Raw genomic sequence first — 12,487 nt, 5'->3', positions numbered from 1 at the left:
TCTTTCTCTTGCCTGATTGCCCTAGCCAGAACTTCCAACACTATGTTGAGTAGGAGTGGTGAGAGAGGGCATCCCTGTCTTGTGCCAGTTTTCAAAGGGAATTTTTCCAGTTTTTGCCCATTCAGTATGATGTTAGCTGTGGGTTTGTCATAAATAGCTCTTATTATTTTGAGGTACGTTCCATTAATACCGAATTTCTTGAGCGTTTTTAGCATGAAGGGCTGTTGAATTTTGTCAAAAGCCTTTTCTGCATCTATTGAGATAATCATGTGGTTCTTGTCTTTGGTTCTGTTTATATGCTGGATTACGTTTATTGATTTGCGAATGTTGAACCAACCTTGCATCCCAGGGCTGAAGCCCACTTGATCATGGTGGATAAGCTTTTTGATGTGCTGCTGAATCCGGTTTGCCAGTATTTTATTGAGAATTTTTGCATTGATGTTTATCAGGGATATTGTTCTAAAATTCTCTTTTTTTGTTGTGTCTCTGCCAGGCTTTGGTATCAGGATGATGTTGGCCTCATAAAATGAGTTAGGGAGGATTTCCTCTTTTTCTATTGATTGGAATAGTTTCAGAAGGAATGGTACCAGCTCCTCCTTGTATCTCTGGTAGAATTCAGCTGTAAATCCATCTGGTCCTGGACTTTTTTTGGTGGGTAGGCTATTAATTATTGCCTCAATTTCAGAGCCTGCTATTGGTCTATTCAGGGATTCAACTTCATCCTGGTTTAGTCTTGGGAGAGTGTAAGTGTCCAGGAAATTATCCATTTCTTCTAGATTTTCTAGTTGATTTGCATAGAGGCATTTATTTTGTCAGATATCTTGTCCAGCATGTATGATGCCCTCAGCTGGGACAGATTCCACTGTGAAAGGGAAAACTCAAAATACCAGTTGTGATTGTAGGAAGGAAGTTTTCCTTTTGTTCAGTTTTCGTGTAAATGAACTCTGTGGGTAAACTTTCTGGGGCTGGTTCTGTGAGCATCAGGGACCAAGGCTGCTTCTCTATCTTGACGCCACCATTCCTAAATATATGACTTGTTCCTTCTGGTCCGGTATGATGGTTGGAGTTCCATCAATCACGCCTACCTCCCTGCCAGCCAGCAGGAGGAAAGGGCGAAGGGCATACCCCAACCCTTTGAGACATGCCTTCTTCTTTAAGGACATCTCCCAGAAATCATATGTAACACTTCCTTACCTCCAACGATGTGCTGGAACCAGTTGATGCCAACTTGTGAGAGCTGTATCTCTTCCCATTCAGCTCCATGTTTAGTGCCATCAAGGTGAAAGCTTGAAATACCCAAGGTGAGAGTATTCATACCATGGGAATTGGCAAACATAACAAATCAGGGCTTTACCCATTCATACTCCTCCCCCACCCCAGAACTGATTGTTAAACATTGACTAGCAACCACCGTTTGCATCCCATTGGATAGGACTCCATCACAAGGCCAGCCCTAGCTGAGATGTGGACCGGAAAATGTAGTTTGTATTCCAGGTGAGTGTGTGCTCACCTTTAAAAAGAAACGTGATTTTAACAGATGAAAGAAACAAGATTATTGGGGAACAAATAGCTGTCTTTACTAATATTCTGCATCATTTCCCTGGTCCCCATCTGTTTTCGTGCCTGGTCACTTTCAAGATTCTGAAGTCAAATATATGACCCTGCTGTCTCACAACCAATCTCAGTGCATCTTTTTTTATCTGCTGCTGCTACTGATTTCTCATGGACACGGGCTCTTCTCTTTATTCTCCAAAGTACAGCCAACATAAGGCGACTAAGTTTAACAAACTTCACTGAAGACTGAGGAATTTTTAAGAGAATTGCAATACAGAAAAGGAATACTAAAAATGTGCCCATATTCCAAGACCCTAATCCTTCCTGGCTGTCCATGTAGCTCCTTAGCACCAGTCTGCCCCCTAGCCCGAAGGATGATTGCTTTCTCCCCAGTGGAAGTATATCCTCACACAGCTAGAAATTTAGCAACCCTAAATTATCAAATCTCAACTCCCACTTAAAATGCACAGACAAGCTCCCCATCCCCAACCACCACCATTGCCTTCTGAAAGCATGCCAAGTTTTATGAAGAATGCTTTAGTCCTGCAGCACAGGTAGTTATATAGTAACTACACATAAATATCTTACCTAACAAAAGCACCTGTGTCAAGTCAGTTGCGTGCTACATGGACAAAGACTTGTAAAAGCTGCCTGTTACTCTCTCAAGCAGCATCCATTATGTCAGCATCAGCAAAGCTGGGGTAGACTGGCCACCAGCCAGGCCGGGAGCATGCCCTTAGAAAACTGAAAAAACAATTAGACATTAGTGGTGTATTTATTAAAAAGAGTCCTCACTCTATAAGGAATATCAATATCTGCATCCCTGCTTTAGACATTCTGCTGTTTTGCAGAGTTTCTTTACATTGCAGGAAAGCTTGAGGATGAGGGGAAGTTGTGATTCTACATCAACAGAGTGAATCATATGTGTTGAATATGCAGAAGCAGCCCCTGCCTGCTTTCTAGCATCTGCTGTGGTCAGATGTTGGGTAAAGATACAGAAGTCTCAGTACTTTTGTCGAAGAAAGTGGTCATTTCCATTGGAGAGTAACTTACAAGACCTAAGTGATTTCCTTACTTCACAAAACAGCAAACTGAGATCAGAGAGGTCAGGTTACTAGACCAAGGTCCTAAGAGGTGCTAAGCGGAGGAGCCAGAACTAGCAACCAGGTCTCCAACTACAGTTCCTTGTGTAGTTTGAGGATCTTCTGGCTGCAAGTAATAGTGTTCACTAGGAGTGATTTAAACTAAGCGGACATTTATTATCTCCTGTATTGCATAGACATGTGGATTCAGGTCTGCATATTTGTGGTTCCAGCTTGCAGTGTGGGGTTGCTTATGGCTGTACAGACTGGATTGCACAACTCCAGGGAGGACTGATTCATTCATATAGTTATCTGAATGGTGCTGACATTGGACTGTGTACACCTTGCACATATGTTTGGAGTGTCCCTGGTTGGGGGATTGAATTAGTGGCTCAGTACTGTCAAGACTCCAGGGTAGTTTTTCTGTGGCTGTCTTTTTCTCTGATGTGTAGCTGCTCTTTTTGTTATCACATGTCAATGTCTAAGCAGAAAGGAAGAAGTGAGTAACGCAGTATCCTGTTCACATGATTTTTTTGGCAGCAGCAGAATCTCTTCCAAAAGCACCTAATAGATTTTCCTAATATCTTATTGCCCAGGGATGGGTCACATGGCTATGTCTAGACGAAACATTGGCAGAGGCAATGAGCTCACTATTGTAGACTTAGGAAAGCAGGGATCTGCTAGCAAGGCATATGGGGTAATGGGTGTTGGGAATGTGACCAGCATGATTTGCCATAGACTGTTACACTGAAGGTAGAGTCATGTGTTTTAATGTACATGATGGTATTGAATGAAAAATGCATGTTAAAAAGCATTTGTAAAAGAAAACACATCATAGATCATTTGAAATGGGCAACTCAAGTTTGCTTGCTCTATATTGATTGTGTTTGATGTTCCCCTCTGCATAAGGTAATGACTGTTCGGGCTTTTGCCTGACTTTATGAGAGACACGCCTTTCAGCTGGGGGAAGTGTAATCTCTTACTACCACTGCTTTAGCAGCTTTCCAGATTTTCCATTAACAGGTTCAGGAACCCTGGAATTACTTTGTTTTCTGGGTAAGCAGTTTAGAGCATATGCATTTCCCTACTTGTTTCCAGGGTGGTTGGAGGAGTTAAAGGTAATTGCTTCTCCAGACACAAAATAGGGAAATAACCTCCGTATACTTAATGTAACAACCAAACTGAATTGTAACATGCATAGCCTGTGGATCAGGAAGTGTTTTAGATGGGACCATACAGAGATATAAATGATACTATTCTTTCCTCTAGGGACTCACAATTTACTGCAGCTATTTCTACATGAAAGTTATGTTAATTAAATATGTAAAGTTGTACAGTCACCCAAAGGACACTGAAAGTCATTGTTCCACATATAAAAAGGCAGAGGAAGCCAAGATCACAAGCCAAATGGATGAAGTCAAGGAGAGAATGAATCCGTCCTTTCAGAGTATGGGGTACTTGCTAGGGAGCGAGGGAAGCAGTGAGTAATGAGGAGTGCGATTCAGGCAGCTGATCTGTACCATTCCATACTTCCCAGAGCCGTGGTAGTGCTATGAATACTAGCTGTAGATAAGGTGTTATCGCCAAAGACTAGTCCTAGAAATGCCCTCAAAAGAGTTTCTACGTGATTCTCAGAAAAATGCGTAAATCTTTGCAGTATCCTTGACCAGGAGGAAAAGTGGACTTTCATTGAATAGGTTTCCTTTCAAAAGCATTGGTATGATTTCCTATGGTAAAGGCCTTTCTCTCTTTCTGCTTGTCCCCTATAAGCTGAGAGGAAAAAAAAAATAGAAAGTGAAACTCCTAAAAATATGGTGAAGTAGAGCTGTAAAGAATCTTCGGAATGGGTGTTCTGAATGAGGCAATGTCTATGTTATTTCTTCCTGTTTTTTAAAAAGTCCTTGAACTGCTGGGACCATAAGTAGGAGAGGCTGAGTGTGAGGAATTGCCCTGCAGAAGAGATCTGCCCGAAACCCCCAGACCCCTCTTTTTTCTTGGCTTGTAGGGTATGTGGGGGGAGGTCCAGGACCTTGAGTCTGAGTGATGACCAGTGACATGGCACATGTATATGACAGATGGTGGCTACTCTTACCGTGATACTCTTTGGGCCATGCATTATCTAGGGCTTGATGACCATCTGTATCTCAGTGTGATAGAGTGGAACTTCTGTGAGCACTAAGATCTAAGCTATCAGTTCATTGTTGAGCAATGTTATAGAACTGACTGCGTCTAAGACTGAGCTGAGACAATCCCATTACTGGGTATATACCCAAAAGATTATAAATCATTATACTATAAAGACACATGCACACATATGTTTATTGCAGCACTATTCATAATAGCAAAGACTTGGAACCAACCCAAATGCCCATCAATGATAGACTGAATAAAGAAAATGCAGCACATAGACAACATGGAATGTTATGCAGCCATAAAAAAGAATGAGTTCATGTCCTTTGCAGGGACATGGATGAAACTGGAAACCATCATTCTCAGCAAACTAACACAGGAACAGAAAACCAAACACTGTCTGTTCTCACTCATAAGTGGGAGGTGAACAATGAGAACACATGAACACAGGGAGGGAAACAGCACACAGTGGGGCCTGTCGCGGGGTTGGGGACTAGGGGAGGGGGATAGCATTAGGAGAAATACCTAATGTAGATGACGTGTTGATGGGTGCAGCAAACCACTGTGGCACGTGTATACTTATGTAACAAACCTGCACGTTCTGCACATGTATCCCCGAACTTAAAGTATATATATATATATGAAATAGACGGAGCTGAGGAGCCTTTCTAGGGTCATCTTTAGAGATTTGGCTTGTGGGTCAGGAGTCTTTTGCAGAAGATAGGAGCCCTGGTGGTATGCTGGTGGCTTGTTGGCCTTTGCCCCTGCATGTTCTGTGTAGTTGGAGTCAGGTAGCCCAGTGTCAGACTGGGAACTCCAGGCCAGCATGGATGCAGGGAGGCACCTGGGCTCAGGGCAAGGCAGCCCCTTCTCTTGACAGAAGATTGGCCTACAGCCTTCATCGGAGGGAGAGGATTAGACTAGATACCATCTATAGATATTCACCCTCTACTCCTGCGCAGGTTATCTCATGGGAACAGTTGTTCTTTCAATCCTGTCTGTTCTTAGCCATGCCTTCCCCAGTGCCCAGCCTTGCTTAGCATTCCTAGTGGAGATGGAGCCAGCTTTAGGAGGTGTAGCCTCTGATCTGAATCAAACTGACCCTGAGGTTACGGAAAGGGCAAGCAAGCTGTGAGCATGAGAATTGCCCCCTGCTACAGCGCATTCATGGGATGATTTGGGGAGGATAATGGCAATAATACCCTGAGAGGAAAGGGTTTTGAATATTCAGCAGCTCCCATCTCAGCCATACTACATGGCCCCACAGCAGAGAGCCTTTGATAAAGTTGGCTTTCTAGAGTAGGGATTGAGGTCAAACTTGCTTGTAAAAGCATCTAGAGTTATGTTACTTTCTTATTTAGAAACAAACAGAGAGCCCAGGACCATGAGGCTTCTGCCTGCTGGACAGCAAGGACCTCCAGCAGCCTCTCAGCTGTTTCCCAGTCACTTTCAGAAGCAAGGCTGCTGTAGCTCATTGATGTATGAAAGATGTAATTGCAGCCATTGATAGGGAAAATATCAGCAATATGATGCACTTGGAAGCTCAGAAAAAAATCAAAGGCCGCACAGACAACATGACTGTCACAGTAGCCAGATCTGAATATAAAATCTAGTCTCTTCTGGTGACGGAGGAAAGGAAGTGTCATCCATACAAGATGAATTTACACTCTGAACCCCAGGAGGTCCTGCGCATAGGAAGTGCCTGCAATCCAAATACCATGCTCCTTACTGCCTCTCCTGCTTCCAGCACTTTCCCTGGGGTCATCCAAACCAGTAGAGCAACCCGGCTGGCCTCTCTTCTTCTGAAAACATCTCCAACTTCAACAACACCTTGAGATAACATACTGCTGGTATTTTAAAAACTGCTGCCAGCAGGGAGGAGGCCAATGGCGTGCCCATAGAACATGTTCGGCCTCCAAGTGGCCTCATCATCAACGAAGAATCTGAAATTTACAAGATGCTTCAGGAGAAACAGGAGTTGAACGAACCCCTGAAACAGTCCACCTCTTTCCTGATTTTGCAGGAAATCCTGGAGTCTGAGATAAAAGGGCATCTCAGCAACCCTCATGATTCAGAAGTGTTAAATCTCCCGACCCCAAAGTGGCTGCATCAATTGGAAATGCTCAGAATGTGCCCGTGTATGACAAATGCGGTCCTGGCATTGTAGGCATGTTTGTAAAGCTGTGGAGACCATCATCCCCTCCCTGAATGTTACTTGTGCACTGATTGTGGCACTCACTCAAAAAAGAAGGGCTTTTTTTTTTTTTTTTTTTCTTTTCTCCATCAAATCTATTGGGAAGAGCATACCCAGGAGCAAGTCACACCACCTGAGGGTATGATGTGGTCATCATGTTCCCCAAGTGATCCAGCAGACCCACACTGACCACTGTTCTCCAGCCAGCCTCTGCTGCAGCTTGTTCTCTAAATGTTCTGGCCTTGTCTCTTGAAAGTTCTGTACTTAACCTTTTTTTTCCCCCTTACCTTGGTTTTATCCCTGCTCATTGAACCTTGAGTCAACTATCTTGGTTAACTGACTCACACTGACTCTGTGGTGCCCGCCCACTTTTACAATGAATGGCAAATTGTTTTTGTTCGGCGTCCCCTTGCTGGCAACACTATGTACCTTCCTCCCCTCAGTTCTTCTCTGCTGCAAATGGACATCAGCCACATTTGAACCAAATCAAATGTAATATGTCTGACATTGATTTCATTTTTGCTCAATCTATAGACTCCCAGAAAAAAGAAATAAAAAAATGAAAACAAAGAGAATTTAAATGAACAAACAGACCTTTCTGAAACCCACTGTGACATGAGATGTGTCCACAGTGCAAGGTTTCAGGCACACACTGAAGGAGCATCTGCTGGATAGTCCTCCCCGCCCCCAAGTCCTTAAAAATCTGTGCCACTGGTGCTTATTTTTCTTGACTGATTAGGTAGACACTGATTTATGCATGACTCTTTAATATTTGAGAGCCTAGAGCTTCCAATTAAAATATGCTAAAAGTATTTTTTAAATGTTACAGTGTTAAACCTTATAATCAGATAAACTGTACTACTCAAAAAAGGTAAATTTAATGAATATAGGAGTGTGTACATCATTTCCTATTTACCTGACAAAGCCAGTGCTTGGCTCTTTTAAACAGTTTCTGAATTCTTGCATTCTCCATGTTTCCATGTTCTACAGTGTTTGTACAGTTTTGCTACTCATTATTTCCTAAAAGTCTTAAGGTCTTGAGTTCATCTGGTCTGCCGATTTCATGGGTCTGAGGGAAACCGTGTTCTCTTTAGACTTTCCATGCCATGAGGGCCCTGGAAGGACAGCCTCAACAACTTTCCCTTCTGTAGTTTTGTTCCTAGAGGGCAAGGACATGGTCTATTTTGTCATTTCTCCAGGCCTGCCTGGGTGGGGGTAAGAGCTGGGAGACAGATGGAATGGAGTTCCCCTTTGTGTTCTACTTTAAAGCTCTTTGCCAGGAACACCGCATGAACTTTTAGTTTGTATTAGTTAAGCTCCAAGGACCAGTCCATGTTGGGGAAATTGAAGTGAGCATGGGCAGAGTACACAAAACTGCACTTTTCGCACCAGATTCCAAACTGTCCATCCACATTTATGCAGCAGAGAGCCAGAGGTAGTATATTTGAGGAGTGGGTGATGCTGGCAAAAAATGTAGACTTACATAATGTAAAACACACATACAGAGTCCATATGGAGGGGTGTTTCAGTCGCAAGTTCTGGATCCACACGCTAGTTCCACTTTGGAGTATGACTTTAAAATGTTACATAATAGATTTCTGAACCTCCTTCTTCATTTGTATAATGGGAATATCAGGCTTACTTATCTCAGTAGGTGGCTATGAGAATCAAATGAGAGAACGTGTATGGGCTGATACTAGTTGCATACAATGATATGCTCTTCCTATAGAATGTTACTCATTGAATCTTGTATCTTTTTAATACAGCTCTAGACTTCTAAGTCGCAGTTGGTTCTTTTTCTACTTGCGCAACAAGTGGAATGTGGCACTGGGTTTCTGACAGTACGCATGGATTCTTGGAACCAGTTTTGTAAAAGATGGCTCAATCTCTCACTTGTCCATCTGTCCAACAGCATACCCTGTAAAAAGTGTGTGGTGGTTGGTAATGGAGGAGTTTTGAAGAATAAGACATTAGGAGAAAAAATCGACTCCTATGATGTAATAATAAGGTAAATATATTTTCTATTTGCTACCCTAGAATTGTTTCAAAAGAATATGGTTTCTTACCTTAATACAGCTGTGTTTTAAAAGGAAGGGGAGATGTTTCTATTTGTTAGTGTGTTTTATTGCACAACCTTCTCTCTTGCTTGTTGGCTAGAGTTAGGCCTAGATTTCAGGCTACTCATTTAGCAAATATTTGTTAAGTTTCCTTAGTATGCCAGCATGCTTCTAGCCACAGGAGAGATAGCAGTGGATAAGAGCAATGTTTGTGCTCCCTGTGGAGGGAAGAAAACGAGTAATTAAATATATAAAAATTATAAATGTCATACATAATTTAAAAAGGATGTAATAGAGAATCTTTGAATGGTTCCTTTGTAATGATTGACCACTTTGAGAAAGAGACATCTAAGCGGGGCCCAAGTGACCACGCAGCAATAGCCATACGAAGATTATGGTGGAGCAGTCCAGGCAGAAAGGATGTTTGCTGCAGGGCCTCAGGAGGAGATGATCCTGAGTTTGAGAGGAGCAGCACAAAAACCCAGTGAGGCTGGAAAGTAGCAGGCAGGGGGAGAGTGGTGCAATTGGAAGCTGAAGCGGTGAGCAAAGATCAGGCTGCAGAGGACTTTGTAAGCTAGGATTAGAAACTTGGATTTTAAGTATGACAGGAAGCTTTTTAAGGGTTTTAAGCAAGAGAACAATGCAATCTGGTCATCTCTTAAATATTCTGGCTGTGGCATGGACAATGGAATGTGAGGGACAAGGGTGGAAATGAAGAGGCCAATTAGGTTGCTGCATTCGGGTATAATATGATGGTGGCTTGGGACAGGATTGTCATAGGAGAGGAAGAGATGTGGACTGACTGCAGATGTGTTTTAGACATAGAGTTTTCAGGATTTGTTGTGGTATTAGATGTGAAGAGTAATGAGAATAAAGAAATCAAGGATGCCTCCTACTCTTGTTTTCAGCTTAGATTGACTGGAGAGTGGTATAGGAGCAGGTTTAGAGGAAAACCATGACATGAACATGTTAGATTTGAGATGCTTATTAGATTTGCAGTGGGTAAATTGAGTAGGCAGTTGGATAAACAGGTTAAAATCTTGATGGTGTGTGGCCTATAAGCTGTATTTAAACTACGGACTGGGTGAGATTTCTCAAGGAGAGACTGAGAGAGAGAGAAGAGAGTGAGGACTGAGCCTTGGAGAACTCAAAGTGTAGAGGTTCAGCAAAGAAAAAGGAATGTGTAAAGGAGATGAAGAGGATCCACCAGTGAGGTAAGAAGAAAATCAGGAGAAAGTGATCACAGAAGCCAAGAGAACAAAGTGTTTCAGGACAGAAGGAGTGACCAACTGTGTCCCAGTGCTGGTGAGAGGTCATGCAAGATAAGGACAGAGTGGTGACCATTGGACTGGTGACCTGAAGCTCATTGACACTCCTGACAAAAGCAGGCTTTGAGGCATGATGTGGCAAGAAGTCCAGCTGGAATAGGTTGAAGAGGGAATGCAGAGAATGTACCCCTGAATGTACAGATGAAAATCTAGAGAAACCAATATAGTCCAAAAATGTTGCTTCAAAGAGGAGTTGAGAAATCAGATGGTAGTTAGAGATGGTTATGCAGTCAGGGGAGATTTTTTTTGCTTTCTTCTTTTGAAAAGATTGGAGGCTCTATAGCATATTGGTTAACTGGTAAAATGAGAAAGAGATTGGTCTGGTAAAAGAGAGGGGAGGGTGTTCAGAATACAAGTGTGGTTAATGTTTTCTAATGGAAAGGAGAGCCAGAATTGTGGTTACAACTACCAAGAGTCCCTCTGATGTAGTGAGGGGAAAATATGGCCCTTTCTATCTCTATTTTTTTAGTGAAAGGTTGAGATAAGGTCATCATCTGGGATGTGTGTGTGTGTGTGTGTGTGTGTGTGTTAGGAGTAGCTATGAATAGTTTAAAGAATGGCAAAGTTAGCATACTGAGGCAATACATTAGGATGGTTTGGCAGTATTGGGGGTTTTGTGGGGTTACAAGCTGCCTAGGGTTTCTGCATGGTGAGGTCACCTTATTTTCTGTTTACTATCCATTTTGAGGAAGCTGTGATAATTTACCTACAAAACAATTTTGAAGCAGTCACAGGTTTCTCTACCCGTAATTGTCTAAATCTGATAATTTAGAGCCACAGGAAGCCCTTACAGGAAAATGCCATGGGTACAATATTTTGAAAGTCATCTCAAGTGTTATTAAGTCTGTTCATCTTATATTACATAGAGTCAGTGGCAAAGGGCAAAACAGTATTTATCCTCCTTGGGGACACTGTTTTGGAAACAGCATTTCTTTTTTTATAGCATTCCTTCATAGTGTGTGCATAAATAGTGCATGTCCAACCGTGGCTTTCAGCATACACAAACCCAACAGTAGATCCTTTGTGGTTCTTTAGTTTACTCTAGCAATAGACATTCATTTGGTTGTGCTTGAATATAATATAGCAAATTTATATTGTTAACTTTATTTCAGAGTACAGCAATTTTGATGGGTCTTTAAACCAACTTAAATGTGATTCTTCTTACCGGTTAGTCACACACATCCATGTGCTATATGACTGTGTGGCTTTGAGCAAGTAATTTTCTCTCCAGGGGTTTGTCCTCCAAGGTCTCTTTCAACTCTGGTATCCTGTGGCTCTGTGTTCCCATTTATTTTATTTAGTCTTCAGTTCCCCTGGAGGGAAGACTGAATTATCATTGGCTCCACAATTAATTTTCAAATACAAATGAGTATTTCTGCCTTTGATCAACCAATTATTTAATGAAAAGGAATGATCTTCTTGGCCATTATGTGTGAAAGATTGATCTATTGCTTCGTGGCTTCAGAGTGCAGGGTAAAAGGCTGATGTTTGTCCCACTCTGAAACCTCTGAGAACTGTGATGGAAATGGCACACACTGCACTTGGTCTACATATCTTGTATGTTTTACTATCCACAGAATGAATAATGGTCCTGTTTTAGGACATGAAGAAGAAGTTGGGAGAAGGACAACCTTCCGACTTTTTTATCCAGAATCTGTTTTTTCAGATCCCATTCACAATGACCCTAATACGACAGTGATTCTCACTGCTTTTAAGCCACATGATTTAAGGTGGCTGTTGGAATTGTTGATGGGTGACAAAATAGTAAGTAGGCAAAATTGTTCTGCCTTCAGATTACTTTTAGTGCTTTTTTCCTTAAAAAACAGACAGCCACACTGTTCTATTCTCTATATTCTTACTTTCAGAACACTAATGGTTTTTGGAAGAAACCAGCCTTAAACCTGATTTATAAACCTTATCAAATCCGAATATTAGATCCTTTCATTATCAGAACAGCAGCTTATGAACTGCTTCATTTTCCAAAAGTGTTTCCCAAAAATCAGGTATGTATTTATCTCTGCATGGTTTCAAACTACAGATCTGGCTGAGGTAGGATAGAGGGTCCTGGGAACTCTCAAAAAAAAAAAAAAAAAAATCATCTCATGAGATGATTTCTGAGGGTCATCTCTGAGTTAGTAAAAT

The 12,487-nt window shown here is 41.9% G+C and overlaps 1 protein-coding gene across 19 annotated transcripts in view; it reads left to right on the top strand.

The window, feature by feature from the left end:
* ST3GAL6 (ST3 beta-galactoside alpha-2,3-sialyltransferase 6) overlaps positions 1-12,487 on the top strand; it is an 82,695-nt gene that overhangs the window by 47,620 nt on the left and 22,588 nt on the right. For all 19 annotated transcript variants that reach the window (XR_004437137.1, XM_033211501.1, XM_033211517.1 and 16 more), the window contains 3 exons: positions 8,873-8,968; positions 11,923-12,109; positions 12,211-12,348. Coding sequence is in view for 18 of the 19 variants with exons in the window: in XM_033211501.1 (XP_033067392.1) it covers positions 8,873-8,968; positions 11,923-12,109; positions 12,211-12,348 (421 nt within the window). In the remaining variant the exon portion in view is untranslated. The remainder of the gene's footprint in view (positions 1-8,872; positions 8,969-11,922; positions 12,110-12,210; positions 12,349-12,487) is intronic.

This window comes from Trachypithecus francoisi, unplaced genomic scaffold (assembly GCF_009764315.1).
Source record: "Trachypithecus francoisi isolate TF-2019V2 unplaced genomic scaffold, Tfra_2.0 Lachesis_group0, whole genome shotgun sequence".
Classification (NCBI taxonomy): domain Eukaryota; kingdom Metazoa; phylum Chordata; class Mammalia; order Primates; family Cercopithecidae; genus Trachypithecus; species Trachypithecus francoisi.
The sequence above is the reverse complement of the archived record's forward strand: the minus strand, read 5'-3'. Positions and strand labels throughout refer to the sequence as shown.